Below are 20,580 nucleotides of genomic sequence, written 5' to 3'. Positions count from 1 at the left end.
AACTGAAGAAATTAACACAAGTCTATAATTAGATGTCTAAATGTCTACATTTAGAATCAGGTGCACCACATCAGCTGCAAATGATTAGGCCATCATTAGGGAGGAGTGTCAGTAAAGAGGAGCAGACTCTCCAACAATCCTTAAATGTCCTCACGGGACCTACAACTGGCTCTAGCCACAGTTGATGTCAAGGTAAATGTATCTGCCATCAGGAAACGACTGCACAAGGAGGAAACCCTTGCTGTCAAAAAGACATCAGGGCAAGACTAAAGTTTGCCAGAGAGCACATAGACTAAGACCAGGACTTCTGGAACAATGGGCTTTGGACAGGTGAATCCAAAGCTAACAGATGACGACCAGCACAGCATTTGAGCATGAGAACCACATACCAACTGTGAAGCAGTGGGGTGGAAAGTCATGGTTTGGGGCTGATTGCTGCACGAGGGCCTGGCAAGCTCTCCATCGTTGAATCTACTATCAATTCTTCTCTGTATCAGAGGGTGCTTGAGGAAAATGTGAGACTATCTTTCCAAAAACCGAAGCTGACCATGAGCCAAAAGATTCCAGTAAATTCACAAGTAAGAAATGGAGAGTTCTGGAACGGCCAAATCAGAGCTCGGATCTTAATCGTACTGAGATGCTGTGGGGTGATTTGTGCATTCAAGAAAACCCTCAAATATCACACAGCTGAAAGAATTCTGCGTGGAGGAGTGTGAAAAACCAGCTCCCAGTCGAGACTGGTAGATGATTACAGGAAACATCTAATAGAGGTTATTTCAGCCAAAGGGTATAATACCAGATATTAGGGCATAGGGTGTTATGTTTATAAATAATGTCTTCAGTTTTATTTCTTTATTTACAAAAGCTCCATCTCTCAATGCTGTTCAAACGAAGCTCTAATGTCCATATGTTTAAATATGTTAAAAAAACAAAGGTTTTCATGGGGGGTCCTAACTTTTTCACATACGTATATGTGTATGTATGTATGTATACACTCTACCACACTCCCCACACACACACACTTTCTCACACTCCTCACTCTTCTCTGTTTGTGGTTTGTAGGTTCTCTCGGTTGCGGAGTTTGAACCTCTCAAATAATCAGCTGGGTGTTTTTCCTCTGGCCCTGGGCTCCATCACCACCCTCACAGAGCTCAACCTCAGTTGCAACTGCCTCAGCAACCTGCACCCCAGCGTTGGACTCATGAACAAGTAAGGAGCGATAGAGGGAATGAAAAACGAGTTGTTGTGTGAGAGCAGAGGGCGAAACAGCAAAAATATTGTTTAAAACCTTTGGCTTGTGTCTCACTCACTCATGTTTAGCAGGAGTAAGATTTTCCACAAGAGGGTGCTGTTAGGTCTCAAATAGCATTTGGTGCTTTATATCACTATGTAATTCTTGTAGTTTCACATTCTGCACTGCAGTAAATCCAATTAAACAGGCTTATTATATTTTTGGTCAGTTTTTTTTTATTTTCCTTTATTTTCATTTCTTTTTAAACTACAAATTGTGTGCTATGGATTTTATTGAGATTAATCCTAGAATATCTCTCGTTAGTCTAGATACAGCTTTTTATTCCTCCTCTTGAGAAATCACCAGCTTGAGAAACAAAATTGATTTACTGTGTATAATGCAATACTAAAGACTCTGAGAGCCACATTTACGCATGAACTTCTTGAACTCTGGATTTCATCATAGCCGTGAATCTCTTGTGGATGAAGAATCTGAAGAAACCTGAAAATCCACAGCCTGTATTTTTCATTTGAGCACCACTGCTGCCCCCTACTGTTTAATTACAGAAATATTCGTGTTTACCATCATCCATGAACTATTTCTTCACTTTATTGGATTGCTAAAGTATAAACAGGAAGTGGAAAATATGATGATAGAGAAGTATATAGAAGCCATTTTTAAAAAGCTGCTACATAGATGTGTAATTAAAGCATTCTCCTTTAGTCTGAAGGATGGTTCTGTCTAAAACCACAGTTCTATTTTAATGTAAGTATAGTACAATCTTTAAAAAGACTATTAAGAACATCTCAGTCGTGAATAATGTAAACCAGCTGAAGCCAGTCTGAATGAAACTACTGTCTGAACAAGGTTGGTAATCTGTATGTGCAATTGTCTGTGATTACTGTCGGACAATTTGAACACGCTTACACTTTAAATGATTAGAACATTTTCCTGAGTCTGTCCTAAATTTACAGTGATTAAAAACATTAGTATGATGACTGAGAACCTGGGTAAATGCTGTGCTCAAGTGGAAACCCTGATGGCTTCATGTTCTCTGTTACATAACCCGCTGTGTATCATTTAAAGAACTGTTTAGGTGAGAAAGCTATATTTTAATGACAAGTCAGATGTGAAAGATGGAGATTAAGTTGGAGAAACAGTTGTGGGGAGGAGGGGTGTGTCCTTCTGTCTAGTGCGTCCCTTTAAAGTACCTATCCCTGTTAACTGTCAGTCTGCAGACGTTTCTCCTGGACGGTAACCAGCTATCTTCTCTGCCTGCTGAGCTGGGCTCTCTGCAGCGGCTCGCCTACCTGGGTCTCTCCTTTAACGAGTTCAGTGAGGTCCCGCAGGTCCTGGAGCGACTGCCTGCAGTGGAGAGGCTGTGTATGGCAGGCAACAGACTGCAGACTCTCACACTTCAGGCCTTCCGCCTGCTGCCCGTCAAATACATCGACCTCAGGTCAGTACACAGTCAGTACTTTGCCCTAAATGTACACTCTTGTGCAATCCCAAAATGACAAGATGGCTTCCCAAAGTAGAAATACTGAAAGGAAGTCACCGCCCAACAAGTATCTTAAGAACGGCCTATAAATCCTGGACCGACTGAGCTCCATCCAGTTACCACTGGTATGAGTTGGAGTGGTGTTTGTGATCCACTACCTGCCCTCGCTAATGTTTTTGTAGCCCCAGTGCCATCAAATCATTGCAGAAATGTTCTAAAAGTTTCAAAACTGCTATTACAACACAAAGGAATTAAATCCTTATGAATGTTCATGATTTTAGAAAAAATGTTAGATGATTAGCTGCAAACGCATCTAGTTTTGCACCAAGAAGATAAAGGAAATCTCAGTGAAGGCTTTACCAGTCATCAGCAGTCATCTCTCCGTTTATCCGTCAGCTTCAGCATTTATCTCACGCACCACTCCTGCAGTGATCGGCACTTATTCAGAGTTAGCACTGAGCTTAAATGACTTCTTAATGTATGCAGAGCTGCAACATGCCGAGTCATTTCCAAAGCTGAAATACCCTGGATTTTGCTCTGGATTTTTAAAAAGATGGTGATTATGAAAAATATGCTCCGTGTCCCAGTAATGGAAGTCTTCATTAATATACTAAATTTGCTTTCGAGTCTGGGGGGAATGCATCTTGAAAGTTTGTGCAAAAATAAGCAGGTACCATCATCAGCTCTAATTAGCTGATTAATGTCAAGCACTGGAATGAAATCCCTCTCAATTAGTCACAACACTTTGAGCAGAGTAAGCAAAAGAGAAACCACTTTAGCCAAGCTATGGGCTGTAGGCAGAACTTAAGAGTGTTTGGTTTATGCAAGGACCAACAAATATTGCAAATAGTAAAAGTTAATAAGGTGTTCTTAGCGTTACAATATTCAAGGGTTCTAGATCTGTTCTATACAGTGCTGAGCTGTTTATAACTATAAAGCAAGAAGATCCACATGAAAGACTTCATGCAGTGGTTCCCAAACTTGTTCTGCAGTGTCCCCATTTTGTCGATGGGAATATGTTCATACTCCCACTCCAATACAGATGCAGATGTAAATGTTCTTTGCCTCCAGACTCCACTGAAAACAGTGATTTTTATTGAACAAAACAATAATAATGAGGCAAATTGCATTTACATTGGAATTACCCGCCTGCGATGGCTCACCCCCACTTTGGGAATCACTGCCTCTAAGTCTTAAAAGTGGGTTTTTGGAACATTTTCCTACACTAACAATATACAAAATGCATTACTGAACATCATTTTCAAGGGATTCAAATGTGAGCTGCTGTTTAACACCAGAAAGCAGGCAGGGGTGGGGCATTTTAAACAGAATGTTTCTGCATTTCTGCTGCACAGTTGGATTGAATCATCAAGATTATTTGATGATTTTTCTAGAAATACAGGGCAAAAAGTTTGGAATCTAGTTTTGTTGTAGTATTTCTACTCATATTAAAGTTTGAAAAGTAGTTTTTAATTCATTTTGTTAAGTGATTCATTCATTCATTCATTCATTCATTCATTATCTGTAAGCGCTTATCCAGTTTAGGGTCGTGGTGGGTCCAGAGCCTACCTGGAATCATTGGGCGCAAGGCAGGAATACACACTGGAGGGGGCGCCAGTCCTTCACAGGGCAACACACAGTCACACATTCACACCTACGGACACTTTGAGTCTCCAATCCACCTACCAACATGTGTTTTTGGACTGTGGGAGGAAACCGGAGAACCCGGAGGAAACCCACACAGACACGGGGATAACACACCAACTCCTCACAGACAGTCACCCGGAGGAAACCCACACAGACACAGGGATAACACACCAACTCCTCACAGACAGTCACCCGGAGGAAACCAACACAGACACAGGGAGAACACACCACACTCCTCACAGACAGTCACCCGGAGCGGGAATCGAACCCACAACTTTCAGGTCCCTGGAGCTGTGTGACTGCGACACCTACCTGCTGCACCACCGTGCCGCCCTCTAAGTGAATCATGTGCTAGATATTTATGAATCTTCAGACCACTATAGAAACCCATTGCTTAGAAACCCACTGTGCTTTTGTGAGTAAAGCAGTGCTCTAAAGGACTTTTCCACCCCCTCGTTTACACAGACTGAACCAGATATCCAGCATAGTTCCGGATGAGCCTGACTTCCTGCGGCATGTGACACAGCTGGACGTGAGAGATAACCGTCTGAGTGATCTGGACGCCTCACCGTTCCCACGACTGGAGGTCCTGCATTGTCAGAGGAACCGAATCAGCCGCCTCAAACTTCGAGGATGCACTCTTAAAGCCCTCTATGCCTCCAACAATGGTGAGCTCAACTAAAGCCATTCAGACAAGACTGTAAATGTGGTGTAGCTATAACATTTATAGCCATTATTGTTTTCCTGTACATGTTCTGAACAGAATTTAGTGAGCTACAAATGTGCATTAAATCATATCAAATTTCAATCTTACATTATTTCTTTGGATGGAAATGAATAGATGCTGGGGTACTAATAGGCTTTTTATTCTTTGCAGAGCTCCGAGAACTAGAAGTCAGTCCAGCGGCCTCCAACCTCACCTACATGGACATCTCAAGGTGAGCAATTTGTGCACAAACTTTTAATAAAAATATTTACATAATAAACATAATTTATAATGGTTCTCTTAAAGGAGCCATCAGTAATTTTCTCCAGTGATTTTTCACATTATTAAAGGAGCACTATGTATTATTTTTTTCTAAATATACAGCTTCAATATCCTAGCGCTCCTTCACTGACCATTATTAAGGAGAATAGAGCCTCTGTTGTCGCTACTGTGGGCTTAACACTGCCGAAACTGCACTATGTAACTTTTGGAGGAGGGTTGGATACCACTCCACCATTGATTTCAGTACAGTGCTATCAAATTGAGTTACTCTAGGGGGAGTTCCAGAAGCAAAAAACCCAAATCTTACCTAGTGTGACGTGGTGGTGGTGTGAGGCCAAACCTGGAATTATTGGTTAACACTTTTCAGGTAATGATTCATTTTAGTCTTAAGGTGCCCTGACCAGGAAATTTGGGCTCTGTGTAAAGCATGAGCCTGAAGTTAGCATCTAATTCACGAGTTCACTGTCGCTCAGCTAGCCGTGGCTCATTCACTCGCCTTTTTCCCCATGCTCTGGACCTGTAGGAGTCTGATTTTTCAACCCCGACCCCGCCGAGAGACTGTGTCTGTTTTTATGTTTTATGTTTACGCCTATGTGCCGGTGAGGAGAGCACTCGTGAACCATTCTCACCGCGATGTTGCGTTGGCTTCACACCAACAGACTATGCCAAACACTCTTTGTCCAAAGAGAGAGGTCCTCTGACCACTTTAAACTACTTTTTTCTCCCTGGACTTATATCCCCATGTTGTTTTTTACCCTTTGTGTTGGTGACCTCTGTAAGCGCTTTGGGTGATAAAAAAAGTACCAAGTAAAATTTTTAATTACAGGGTTTTCTTGAGTGACTCGCAAGATAACGTTGGCTATATAAGAGTCAGAGTGATTTTTTTTTTTTTTAGCTTTTGCTCTCAGCTATGAGAAGTTAAACATAACTGGGGGTAGGATTGAGGGGGGAGACTGTGAGGCTGATTGAAGGGCATTGCTGAATAGCTGTTTATGTTTGGCTCTGAGGTGATAGTGCGACCTCTACTGGCAAAATCTGGGATAGTGCACTTTTGAAGTTAAAAAGGTCCATTTTGATTTGAACTAAAAGGATGAATTGTATGAATGCTAATAGTGTGTTTGTGCTGTTAAAAGGAATCGTATAGTGGCGCTGCCGGACCGGCTGAGTGAGAGTAAGAAGTTGGAGGTGCTGGACATCAGTCATAACTGCATCAGTGAACTGCCCCAGTGGTGAGTAGACACACACACACACACACACACACACAAATATACCAGTCATCTGTAACATTAAAGCCACCCCCTTGTTTCTACACTCATTGTCCATTTATTTCTTTGTGCATTTTGTAATTCTACAATTAGTCCAGCTGTTGCTCTGCATACTTTCTTAGACCTCTTTCAGACTGGCCTTTGATGGTCAGGACCCCACCACGGACCAGCAATAATTTGGGTTGTTACAAGCACTGCATTGACCTTGGTGTGATTGTAGTGTGTTAAAAAGTGACTCAGACACAGCAGTGCTCCTAAAGTTTTTAAATACTCCTGCCAACCAAAAACATCCAGCCTACAACATCCAGCCAACGACATCCTCTGGGCACTTTAAAATGACCACTGATGAAGGACTAGAGGATGACCAACACAAACACTGACTTTGGGTTTACAAGGTGGACCAACAAGATATAAATGTCTTCTGCTTTAGCCAGGGAGTGGGCACAGTAAACTTCAGCAGCACCGCTGTGTCTGATCCAATCTTTCCAACTACAAATGTAGTTGTAGAACTGCAGAGTCTAATCCTAATCTTAAAGTCAGTAACAGTTTGAAACTTAGTTTGAAAATGAACTTTGGATTTTGTTAACAGTAGTTTCCCCATGCCAGGATTCTCTTGCTTGCTCACACACACACACACACACACACACACACACAGATGCTTTTGAGTATGTGTGTGTGTGTTGTCCAGCTGTGTTTCCAATTCGTTTTTAATAAATCACCTTTTATTATGGTCATCAGTTACTCAACCCATACAGCGCCTCTGAAGGACACACACTTTCCTCTGTTCCCTTTCTCTCCTCTGTGTTTCTATCTTTAGGATCATCTGTCTTTCTCTCTCTCTCTCTCATTCACTCACTCACTTGTTCTCTCTCTCTTTCTCTCTCTCTCTCTCTCTCTCTCTCTCTCTCTCTCTCTCTCTCTCTCTCTCTCACACACACACACACACAATGTTGCAGATGTGTTTTATACTCTGGTGTCAGGATGATGAATCTGTGCTGTAGGCGCACGGAGGACGTTCTGCTTTTTTTCTGCCTCTCTCCATTACGACCCACTTAGTACTTCACTTCCAGTCTCTGCTGTGTGTGTGTGTGTGTGTGTGTGTGTGTGTGTGTGTTTGTGTGTCTGTCGCTCTCTATGAAGATCAAAACTGTACATGCTCTTACTTCACCCACAGTCTAAAGATGGCTACCTTTTTCTTTAAATATTGTTAGGGAGGCAATAGCCAATATCTGTTGAAGAGAAAATATAGTTAGAAATTTCCACTAAGGCTTTATTGGGGTTGTAGGGAGTTAGGGCCCTTTTTATTTTTGAAGCCCTTTTGCCTGAGAGTTTTAAAACAGGCTGTTTGTGTGTCACATATAGGTTTTTTAAAAGTATGATCCCTAATCTACTGTTTGTTCATTCAATCATTGTGTGTAATGGCTTCTCCAGTTCATGGTCACGGTGGGTCAGTCTTAAACCTGCAACGCCATGATCCTGGAGCTGTGTGACAGTGCAGGTCTACAGTCACCTTTACAGCACTGTGTGGTTTCCATTTGGGATCACTGGACAGTTTAGTTTGTTGTATTCATATTTGACTGTGAGTCTAATGCCTTGTGATTGGCCAGCGCCCTCTCCTGGGTGTGTTCCTTCCTTACACCCAGTGATACCAGGTTGACTCTATACTGTTCATACGTGTGAATATTATGATGTTGGTCGACCGTTACTGTGGAAGCTTGGCTTAGCATAAATCGACAAAATCCTGCATACTGTAAAGACCAGACAGATACAGCATGAATTTAATACACTCTATCTCTCTCTCAGTCCACTCTGCCATTCAACAGCTCATAATATCTTTATTTATCTGCCTCAAATCAGCGTGAACGTGTTTTAAAACACTATATTAATGCTTCTCTCTCTTTGTCAGGTTGTTCTGCAGTAACAGTCTAAGGAAGGTCCTGGCAGGTCATAATCGTCTGCAGCGTTTGCCCGATCGAGTGGAGAGGCCGGTGGTTGAGGTTTTGGATGTCCAACACAACCAGCTGGTGGAACTGCCCTGCAACCTCTTCCTTAAATCAGACAGGTACAACATTCATACTCAGTCCAAACAGCAATCATTTCTTTAATATGAGACCGCTGTTTTAATTAACTATAAATATCAAATTCAACAAGTCCAACACAGCTTTTGTGAAGCGAAATGGTTAAAAATGTATTTGGCAGCTGTATATTTCACTGTATTAAAACTTCTCGTTGGTGTTTGTAGTTTACGGTGCCTAAATGCCTCAGCCAATAAGCTGGAAAGCCTGCCCCCCTCCAGCCTATCAGAAGAGAGCAACAGTATTCTGCAGGAGCTCTACCTGACCAATAATCACCTCACCGACAAGTGTGTGCCTCTACTGACCGGACACACACACCTGAGGATACTACACATGGCGTACAATCACCTACAGACGTTTCCAGCAAGGTAAGACTTACATAATTGTAAGTAATTGCAACACTAATCGTTAACTAATTAAAAATAAATATAAAAATGTAGACGCATGAGAAATTTGACTGATATTTATATTTAATATTTGATCATTTATTGATTGTACTCCAGAACATTTTGCAAACGCTGATGTACTATCGAAATATTTGCCTTTGTAACTTAAAGATTACTCTGTATTATGTTTGTCTGTAATTTTAATGCGGATAGATCTCAATATCTACATTTTATAAATGTTTATTTATCAATTGGCTGAGTACAGGCTTGAAAGAACAAACAGGCAAGCATCAGTTACTGACAACCAGCTCATTAGCTATGTCTCCCGTAATGACATGATTTTACCAACCTAGGGTGAGGGCTAGCATTTAGCATTTAGCATTTTTACTGTTTGTAACATTAATTCACTGGACAGCTCAACACACTTGAAGGAGAAGCCAAACTGTGCCAATGTACACATAGGTTCGCATCATCAAAGGGTGACCAGGAGGCCTGAGTTTTGTTACTATAACAACTGACACCAGTGGAAGTTGAGTGATTTACCACAAGCCTGAGGCTTCTTTATGGTGTGGTGTTGCCAGTAGAATGGAGGAATAACAGGGATAGCATATTTTAGGGAGTTGACTTTCACAGGTGTACACTCCAACACATGTATATCTACATACAAACACATAATCAGTGTGAACTGTCCTGAAGCCAAAGACATGTAGAAAAAGCTTGTTCACAATATTAATAAAACACAAGAATGTTCATATTAGTCCTTTCCTTAATCCACGCCTGCTGTTGTGCTGCAGTAAAATGGCAAAGCTGGAGGAGCTGGAGGAAGTGGACCTGAGTGGGAACCGGCTGAAAGCAGTGCCCACCACCATCCTGAACTGCAGACGCATGCACACGCTCATTGCCCACTCCAACGCCATAGAAGTGTTCCCTGAAGTCATGCAGCTCATGGACATGAAGGTCAGCGCACGAACACACACACAGACACAAACCAACATCAGCAGGGGCTTTTATTTACAGCATGAACATTGTATGCTGCTAATTATTGACTGATATTATTTTCCTCTTGGTGTGCAGTTCATATGAGCTGATTACATCATTAATTTCATGGTGTTTTGTGAATGAAAAAGCAGTTGATAGTTCAGTATTGCAAGTGAAAATAGTAAAAACACAATCTTGACATGCTGTATAAGCTTCAGTGCTCTCTGGTCCTCTCTGTAGTGTGTGGATCTGAGCTGTAATGAACTGATGGAGATCACACTTCCTGAGAATCTACCCCCAAAGCTGCAAGAGCTCGATCTTACAGGAAACCCCCGACTGAACCTGGACCACAAAACCCTCGAGCAGCTCAAGTTAGTCACTGCGTCCTGGTCAAATGACCTATTTTGTTGATATTTTTAGAACGATCTACTTAAAACCCACATCTGCACATTTTAATGCACCACAGTTGTTCATTTGTTAAATGTAATTATTGGGGAAAGTAAACCAAGAATGTTTCACCATTGCTCAGCAAATAAATTATTGCATTTGAGGGTTTTTTTCACATTATAGAGTGCAGAAACATGCCCTATTTACATTTGTTCCATGCAGAGTATTTATGTTTGATGGTAACATTTATTTTCCTGCAGTAACATTCGCTGTTTCCGGATTGATCCGCCGCCGACTTCTTTCTCGGCCAGTGAGGCAGCTGGGGGCCCGGTGGTGTGGAGCCATGGATACACTGAGGCATCAGGCGTGAAGAACAAGTGGGTGACATAAAAACACAGCCTTTTGAATACACAAAGCTCAATATTCATATAAAACAGTTGATTTATTTGTGAAAATTATACAAAAGCACAATTTCATCAGATCCTCAACATGGTTTTTTAACATGCAGTGGTTGCTGCTGCCTTTTTCTACATTTCAGCTTCAATAAAGTGAATTTTACTGGCAATAATGACCATTTATCCTTGAAACTTTCAATTTTCATTATCAATAATTTCCTTTCATAGCTCCCTTCATACATTTATTACAGTGTCCATAATTCCACTGTCATTCTCAGACTCTTGAGTGTGGATAAATCATTTATTTATTTATTTGTTTGTGTGTGTGTGTGTGTGGGCTTTAGGCTGTGTGTGGCGGCTCTTTCGGTGAGTAGTTTCTGTGGGAGTCGGGAAGCTTTGTATGGAGTGTTTGATGGAGACAGGAATGTGGAGGTGCCTTACCTGCTGCAGTGCACTATGAATGACATCCTGGCTGAAGAACTCCACAGGACCAAGAGTGAGGAAGATTATATGACCAACACCTTCCTTGTCATGCAGAGGTAAACCAGACACCGGCTACATGGCCTCTTTCAGACACTAGGGGGCAGTCCAGTATAATGACATCATTTCCAATAAAGCAGTTCAGTTTTCTCCTTCAAAGTCATGTGTCACAATGCACCGGTGCATTTTCACACCCGCACAGTACTCAGTTTGGGTGGTTTTAGCTGTTATTCCTCAGAATAACCTGTATATGCTTCAATAAAATATTGATTGCAACACACAACAGCCATAAACTGTAGAGAATCAACATAAAATGCAGATAATCGACTGTGTGTTTGTATGTGCCTAGTCTTAAGTGTCATCTTTGCTAATATCACAGTGACCATTCCTGCCCAAACCACTCCTGCCCACTTTTTCTCCCCACAGGAAGTTGGGCACAGCTGGGCAGAAGCTGGGTGGCTCAGCAGTGCTGTGTCACATCCGGCACGACCCCACAGATCCGACCGGCTGTTTCACATTGACTGCTGCCAATGTGGGAAAATGCCAGGCAGTACTGTGCCGCGATGGCAAGGCTCTGCCCCTGTCCTTACTACACAATATTGGCCTGGAGGAAGAGTACAACCGCGTCCGGCAGCACAAGGCCATCATCACTGAGGTAAACTATACTCATTGACAAACCAAAAAAATAAGGCACCAAGAAAGAGTTGTTGGAATTGAATGAAACTTTGTGTGTGAATTTAATGAGAAATGTTAAAGGAAATATAGCAGCCAGTAGCAACAAACACAACATAATAGACTTCACAATAAAAACAGTGTTATCATTTACAGGACATGGTAAACAGATTAAATTTAAGAGCATAAGAAAAAAATAAAATAAAAAAGTACTTAAAATAAAATGTATATATCTAGTCTAAACATGGTGAATGTACAACAGGCTAAAAACAGACATTAGTTTATGTCCTGTATAGACAAATAGATATACATAGGAATATGGTTTAAGAAATGAGTCCTTAGGGCAAGGGTAATTGATGTAATAGATAATCTAATATGTGAATTATTACAATGTTAGAGGCATAGAATAAGTTTATTGGGGAAAACTGTACAACTGAATAGAGGCTCTAGTTCACCTCTAGCCTGAATAACACATGATGAGACACACTTGGTCATGGAGGCATAAAGGTTCTGTAAAGCATCCTGCAGTATTTGCCTACAGATGTTGCAGCTGGGCCTATAGATCCCACACACTCTTAGGTTGCCAAAGCAGTCTATCAGTAACTGATTTCTCACCAACAGGTACACTACCCAATGTAACCTAAACAAAAAATATTAAATACCCAAGAGTAATTGTAATGTCTGCCTTAAAGAAATAAGTGTAAATTAAATTAAAACCTATTTAAAAAATTAAATTAAAGCCATTTATTTGTATTAATAGTATTGGACTTTTGAAGGACGTAATTCCATGTGTCTTTCTCAACAGGACAACAAAGTAAACGGTGTTACAGACTCTACTCGCATCATGGGCTACTCTTTCCTCTACCCTGCGGTGCTTCCTCGGCCATATGTCCACACGTTAACTCTCACGCCCCGCGATGAGTTTTTCATCCTGGGCAGCCGAGGCCTTTTTGAGGCACTGGACCCAGATGAAGCAGTGGAGGCGGTACGAAAAGTTCCAGATGCTCTGGCAGCCGCCAAGAAGTTGTGCACTCTTGCACAGGCATATGGCTGCACGGACAGCTTGAGCGCAGTGGTGGTACAGCTGAGTGTAGCCGAGGATTGCTGCTGCTGTTGCTGCTCGTCTGCAGCTCCCCAGCCTCCACCAAGCCCTGGACCAGGCCTCTACCCTCCTTCCTCTTCGGCTGGTGTGCCGCCGTCTTCCTGCAGCGAGATCAGCTCAGAGGTCAGTGCCTCGGAGATGAGCTCTGAAGTGGGTTCTACTGCTTCTTCAGACGAACCCCAGATACTGCTCCAGGAAACCCATCTGCATCTACACCAACAGGCCCACCAGCCTCTGCAGCCCAACCCGAACACCCGTCTCCTCCCTTGTTGCTCGCTCCACCTGGCATCCTCCACCACGACAACTTCCACCTCCACAGTTGTGACCTCCATCATGGCGGCGGCAAGCTCCTTTCAGCGGCAGCTGTCCAGCGCCACCTTCTCCAGCGCGCTCTCTGACAACGGCCTAGACAGTGAAGATGAGGAACCCATTGCTGGGGTCTTTAGCAACGGCAGCCGGGTGGAAGTAGAAGCTGATATCCATTGCCTGCACCTCCTGCAACCTCCTCCTCCACCCCCTCCTCCACCTTGCACACCTGAAGCTCCTGAAGAGGCTGGTCTTGATGAACCAGGACTAGAGCCAGCACCAGCACCATCCCTTGAGGCGGCAAACCCCAAAGTGGAGAAAGGAGGCAACCCTGCAACGATTACAGAAGTCTCAAGCAAAACCCTGGGGAACAAAAGGAGAGGGAATGGCTCGGTGGCGCCCCAGGAAAGGAGTCACAACCTTATCGAAGTGGCAGCTGACGCACCCTCAAAAAAGCCTGGAGGATACTTCACAGCGCCGGCACAGCCTGATCCGGACGACCAGTTCATCATCCCTCCCGAGCTGGAGGAGGAGGTGAAGGAGATCATGAAGCAGCATCAGCAGGAGCAGCAAAGGCCAACCAAGAGTGACCAACCTACTGACTATTACGACACACCACTTTAGTTAAACACATGCACTCGCTCTAGAGCAGGGGTCATCTGTTCTGATCTAGGGCTGTGTCCTAATAGTTGAATGAAACTTCTTTCTCATCAGCTGTCCTTAATTTTGTCGAATTGTAGCTAAGGGCTTTATTAGAGTTCAATTTTCAGGCTGCGCTGATGGAAACAAGATGGCTGTGGATCCACACGGCTACCAGATTACCCAAAAAACAAGAAAGCTGATTGAAAATAGATTTTTACTCAACTATTTATAAGCAGTCCTGGTTTACAGCAAAGTACTTGTTAGTGATCCAACAAATAATTTAACTCATCAGTTGATTAAAAGGAGTTTATTGTCAGAGCAGGGAGATCATTAGACTGTGCTGTATTCCAACAGTCAACACTCTTGAAAATAAAGTTCCATAAAGGGTTCTTGGTAGTGATGCCATAGAAGAACCATTTAGGCTTCTTGAAGAACCTTGTAATGGATGGAGGGCTATTATTTTTTGCTAGAAATATATATGTCTCAAGAACTTTTGTGAAGTTTAAAGAATCTCCATTATTGTGTAAAGGTTTTATACCAGTTAAAGTATTTTCCTAGAGCTGCATTATCAAGACAAGAACCATTTTGAATCCTTTATTTTTTAAGAGAGTTAAACTGATGGAATTGATGACCCCTGCCATACAGCAATTGTTCGCACACTTAACCGCAGGATTCCTCAGATGTTCCAGGGTCATGCTCCTTCGCACCTTGTCCAGCTGTTCAGTTCTGGATTTCTTGCTCCAAGTGTGGAGCAGCGACAGAACAGAACCTGTGGACTGTCTTGAAGTGCCCAAAGGAATGGACTGGAACCATAGAGCATTGGGTCTGAAATCCAGTTCTGAAGATCCAATGCCTGGTACGGTTTCAAATTGTGTGTGCCCCAGTAGATCCTGCTTGTTAAATACATCAGTATATACAGGAAACTGTGCAGAACAGTGAATCTCCAGAGCTGAGCGACAGAACCCAGACTTAGGATGGAGTTAGTCAGTGCTATTCCTGGAGCACATCTGTATTTTTCTCTGTTGTGACCAACCTGAGTGCATGAAACATAAAATAATTATCAAGAAATCATATTCAGGTGCAAAGTAGTGGAGCAGCATCCCAGGTGGCTGGGGTTTGTATTGTTGTTCAGGCCCATGTTTGAGGTTTTAACATTCTAACATCATTTTCCTCTTCTTTACACTTGAATTAGGGTCTTTTATATAGAAGAATTTGTTTCAAGACTGGAACAACAACACCTTAATCCACTAATGTGCTCTTCTCTTAAAGATATGGTTTGGAAGTAAAATCACATCTACTCGGTTTTCCATTTACCCCAGATGTAGTTGATCGGTCAAGACATCTTTGGTGTCCATGTTTTGTTTTGTATACCACACCACATCCCCATTAACGTGACTAAATGATAGCCAGGTGTTTGAGGGTCATATATGGCACGCTCCCACTGCGTGGTACCTACTCTACTCTACAGAGTCGGCTCTACTCTGAATTATTTGTTTTTCTGTTGGTCCCTGGTACTTGAAACAAGGTACTTATCTAGTCCCTGTTCACTCGTTGTTCCAAGCGAACAGGGACTAAACCGTGACGTGTAAACTTTGCAGAGAGCTGATTGACCAGACATACCTGTCAATCATGATGAAATGCAGGTCCAGCACAAACTACCCGTTTGTAAAATTTTCAAGCAACAGCAGTGATCACATTGGTTTTGACTCACAACAGCAGCTTGTCCAATTGCACTGTGGTCTTTTGAAGAGGTTGGTGGCAGACAAAAGACTCCAGCAAGAGCCAGACTTGCAAAAAGGAGCTAAAAACTATACTGATCTATTTGAACAGATACATGTTCAACAACAGTGCATGAATACACCATGAGTAAACAACGCTTAACATTACCTGTGCTGTTATTGTGGATTCCACAGCCTGTTGTTCCTGTTAAAGATGGTGTTTTGCCACATCACCAGCTACATTTCAAGGGGGAGTTGTGATAACATCTGGAAAGCAACCAGATTCCAGGGACCCAAAAAAAAATAAATAGGGCAGAGTAGAGTAGGTACCATGCAATGGGAAAGTGCTAATAGACACGTCAGTGTGGTTTATTGTGAACTATTAAAATGAACAAAATGGTTTTGCTGAATGCCGCAGTCAGAAAACAGCTGATGTGTTCACAATTTCTTTAATCTACCTTTTCACATACATTTTAGTTAGAATAGTTGAGATAAGTTCGACAGGGAGTCTTAGTTTGACGGCTGTAAAATGGCTGACCGCTGCATTCAGCTACACTGCAGTTTTGTTCAGTTTTACAGATCCCATTAGTCAAACTGTTGGCCACATTAATGAACATCTGAGTGTGGTTTGATCACGTTAAGGAACGGTTTGGGATGCATTTTTGAAAAGATTTAGGAGACAAGTGATTTGTAGTGTTTGTAAATGGAAAGTTGTGTAAATTGGATTTGTCCTCCAATGATTATTTGAACAGAGAGGAGATCTCATCACGGAGTATGGATTGATATCTTTAAGTGTGGCAGCTCTTTATGGAGTCAAACCAAGTGCACATAACACAACATAATTCACATAAGAATCGTGAGAACATGCCTCATAAACAGCAGTACAAGCAGGAGTGCCCAGCGTCTCCACTCCTGTTTGAAAGACATCGTCAGCCTGCTGCACCTGCACAACTGCAGCAGTGATGCCAGTTCCTGCAGCTGATTAAGAGGAACTTACATCAGCCAATCCCTTTAAGAGACTCCAGCCCTGCCCGGCACGCTAATCTGTGCCACTCCCCTTTAAGAGCTGAAGCAGTTCACTACTGATTAACTGATTTTTTTTTTAGCATTTATTTACATAAAAGAAACAGTATCTATAGAAGTAAACACTAGTCTTGCAATGTTAACGCATTACCACACAATGAAATTATGGATCGTTATGATTTCCTTTTTTATTTTTTATTATTATTATTTTTTTTGTTGTTAATTTTATTTTTCACTTACCATATCTTTTCTTTTTAAGTGAGGAAATGCTGCAAGAGACTTTTAAAACAGATGATTTAAGAAACGAAAAAAATTTGTTTTGTTTGAAATGGATGATGTGTAGTACACACCAGTAATCCCACGCTTATCTGTTGTAGATAGAGCACTTATGTAAGACTGTATTTCTTCACTAAATCAAGGCTTCTTCAGGCCTGTAAAAAAAGACTAGTAAAATTTAGTAGTAATTTGAAAAGACTAACTCCTAGGAGTTGCTTACTCTTTTTATGGTGACCTAGTCACTTTTTTACTAATCTTCTCTGCGAGAAATGGTGATTTTTTTTTTCCAATGATTGTAAATAAGAAATATTGTATACAGATGCTTTTTAAAGGAACTGTGTGTCTATGAAAAGCGTATTCCTTCATACATACAAGTACAAATATGTATTCAGAGTCAAACACAGAAAATGCAGGACATCAAAATGAACTGCACATTTTTGCTGTCTTGTTGTCACTGTCTGGTTAACCAACATACACACACACACACACACAAACAACAGACACACACAAACACCTCATTCTCCCTTTGTCACCAGCATGACAGTCAAGTTCAGAAATGCAAACACAATTTATCTATTAGAAATTGTAAGCAAACCACACAGAAAGTTCCTGTTTTTGTTATAATAAATCTTAAATTTGACATTCTAACTCTGTTATGTCATCATTTTTAGGCACTAAGGTTAATAGTGTCTAATTGTATTCATTTTGATGATTTTCAGAACAGACCTTGACATCAGTCCTGTTTTCCTGGTCACCTCCCACCCGCTGTGGAATCTTGATGGGAACATGGGGCCTGTGTTATATTCTTTAAAATATAGAACACACCCTTGACCACAGGCAGACATTGTTCTTTGCTTGTGGCCAGGATGAAATGTCAAAATACATTTTGGGATATGTATATATATCCCAGATATAATACATTATCTGACTGTAGTATTCAGTGTTGTTTTTCCCTGGAGCCAAATCAAAGCGTTGAGGGTTTGCCCCTAGCCACTGCCCCGGTTCCTTTAGGGAACTGTAATTCCCTTCAAGATGGCAGCATTGGGAATGAGGAAGTGTGACGGGGGCTCACTTATATAGGGTTGGAACCACTAGTCAATTATCAAAATGAACTTTTCTTCCTTTTTATTAAGTTCCTGGGTAGAAGCACCTATGTGCATTGGTGGCTGCCACAGTGGCTTGGTGGTTAGCGCATTTGCCTCGCAGTGCTAGGATTTTGGGTTTAAGTCCCATCTGGGTGGAGTTTCCATATTCTCCCTGTGTCTGTGTGGGTTACTTCGGGGGTCTCACCCTTCATCCCACAGCCTAAAACATGGAGGTGAATTAACTACTTTAAAAAGCTGTCCTAGTATGCGTGTATGCCCGTATGTGGATTGGCGAACTATCCTTGGGGAAACCCCTGTCAATATTGGTTGAGAGTGAGTTGTACCTCTTCTCACCAGTGTGTGTGTGTGTGTTCATTGAGAGCTGAATGGTGTTCTGTTCAGTGTTGATTATAAAGCATTCTTGAGTGTGTAGAAAGGCACTGTAGTAATAATAATAATACATTTTTTTGATGATTCTCAGTGAGAAGGGACCAACCCAATATGTCCAAAGGTTATCCTTATTGAGCCAGCCTGGTGCAATTAATTTTGTCCATAAAAAGAAATTTTCATTGGTCTGGTTTCAATATAAATATCAACTAATTTTAAAAGGGAAGCAACTTCTCTAAGAATCACTCTAATTATTGCGCAATCTCACGGCCCACATATTTCCTTGAAAATATGGCAGCACTCAGCAGCCAGTTTGTTTGTGACTTGTGTTTGTCAAATGCTGCTTAGTAAAATGAGAAAGATATGCTAACACAACATCCATAAACTAAATTGGCCTCTTCAGAGTTGCACAGTAGAAAACGTAAGTCAATATTTAACACCTAATAAGTGTACTGTGGCTAATGTGACCTCTCGGGACCTTCAGATATGTGGAGGTAAGCTGAGCTATTTGAGTTCCCCTGATTAATAAGATTATATCTAAATTGATCTATATGATATGAGATATATATATAAAATGTGTTAAAACATGAGTGATTTAAAATGTTTTTTCATGTAACGTTCATACATGGTATAGGTACTATTGAGTATTTTGGGCATATTATATGTCAACTGTGTTTTTAATCTAGTTTAAAATGAATTTGTCTGTAACTGCTTGTCAAATTCAGGGTTGTGATAGGTCCGGAGCCTACCCAGGACCGCTGGGCAGAAGGTGAGAACACACCCTGGAGGAGGCGCCGGTTCATCATAGGTCAAGACACACTCACACTTATGGACACTTTCGAGTAGCCAGTCCAACATGTGTTTCTGGAACACGGGAGGAAACTGGGATACCCGGAGGAAACCCACAAGGACACAGTGAATGCAACAAACTCTTCACAGTCAGTCACCCAGAGCAGGACTTGAACATACAACCCCAGTTTCCTGGCTGAGGCTATGTAATAGAATTCATTATGAAAATATTGAATGAAATTAGAATTCATTATTACAACATGGAATATTTTTCCTGTGCCCTGTTAACACATCACTTTTGAGCATTTATAATATGGTGCTATTGATTAGATGAATGTAGGGTTCCAAACCTCTTTTAACTGAAGCGTATTGTTATAAACCCTGCATGCATTGACTATTCCAAACACAACTTCACAGCTGTGTATAAGACACATGGTGGATACATAGCCCCAGAAACAGCCTGTTGCTACCTGCCCGATTTAGACAGTGCATGTACAGACCTTCACACATTATAGCAGCAAAGAGACGGTTTTCCAAAGCAAATAGAAGCTTTATATTGAAGAGTTAGTCATTTTAAACACACATAAACAGGTGTTAGCCTTTCCTCACTGTCCTTCACAGTTTTAAACAGCTGGAGCATTAGCAAAGTGTGTTTATTCACAAATGATGAGTTGAGGTAGCCTGTTTAAACAAAACCTAACGAATAACAATGTGGGACACACATGACGTTCAAACCAAAAGAGGTTGTGTCTTTTTACAGTTATACTTGAAGAAGAAATTAGTAAAAAATAGGAGCTATCAGCAGTGTACAAAATTGACGTGTTAACAGGGCATCTTAAGATGCTCAAACACGTTAAGACGTACAAAAGTTACGTGTTAAAACGAATGTCATTGCAGGCCTAAAGGCACCAAGGATGTTCCATAGTAGGGTTCATGTCGACACATTGCCTATGGCGTAGGTTTGACGCAGAAGTGATAAATAAATAAATAAATGGGGCTTACGTTTTAGTAGAGATTATGATCCAATCTAAACACAACATCAATAATCTGACCTCACTATGCTCTTGTTCCAGTGTTTAATCAAACCCTCACATTCAAGTTTAAAATTAAAATCGCTATTAACAGTTTTATAAGAACACTAGGTAAGATTTGGTAGTTTTGCCCCTGGGCTCTCCCTACAGTTGCAGAGTGTAATTAACTTTTACAGCACTGTCTTCACATCGAAAGGGAGGGTTGGTTTCCTACAC

General features: G+C 41.5%; 1 protein-coding gene across 1 annotated transcript in view; it reads left to right on the top strand.

The window, feature by feature from the left end:
- phlpp1 (PH domain and leucine rich repeat protein phosphatase 1) overlaps positions 1–17,707 on the top strand; it is a 77,786-nt gene extending 60,079 nt beyond the window's left edge. Inside the window, exons 5-17 of the mRNA XM_066681264.1 lie at positions 1,063–1,209; positions 2,463–2,690; positions 4,845–5,047; positions 5,257–5,317; positions 6,501–6,596; positions 8,539–8,694; positions 8,875–9,075; positions 9,888–10,050; positions 10,312–10,442; positions 10,719–10,835; positions 11,198–11,392; positions 11,760–11,988; positions 12,811–17,707. Of these exons, the coding sequence (XP_066537361.1) occupies positions 1,063–1,209; positions 2,463–2,690; positions 4,845–5,047; positions 5,257–5,317; positions 6,501–6,596; positions 8,539–8,694; positions 8,875–9,075; positions 9,888–10,050; positions 10,312–10,442; positions 10,719–10,835; positions 11,198–11,392; positions 11,760–11,988; positions 12,811–14,037 (3,154 nt within the window). The 3' untranslated portion in view covers positions 14,038–17,707. The remainder of the gene's footprint in view (positions 1–1,062; positions 1,210–2,462; positions 2,691–4,844; positions 5,048–5,256; positions 5,318–6,500; positions 6,597–8,538; positions 8,695–8,874; positions 9,076–9,887; positions 10,051–10,311; positions 10,443–10,718; positions 10,836–11,197; positions 11,393–11,759; positions 11,989–12,810) is intronic.
- The last annotated feature ends 2,873 nt before the right edge of the window (positions 17,708–20,580 follow it).

This window comes from Hoplias malabaricus, chromosome 9, assembly GCF_029633855.1.
Source record: "Hoplias malabaricus isolate fHopMal1 chromosome 9, fHopMal1.hap1, whole genome shotgun sequence".
Lineage (NCBI taxonomy): Eukaryota > Metazoa > Chordata > Actinopteri > Characiformes > Erythrinidae > Hoplias > Hoplias malabaricus.
This window is presented reverse-complemented; position numbering and strand designations above follow the sequence as displayed.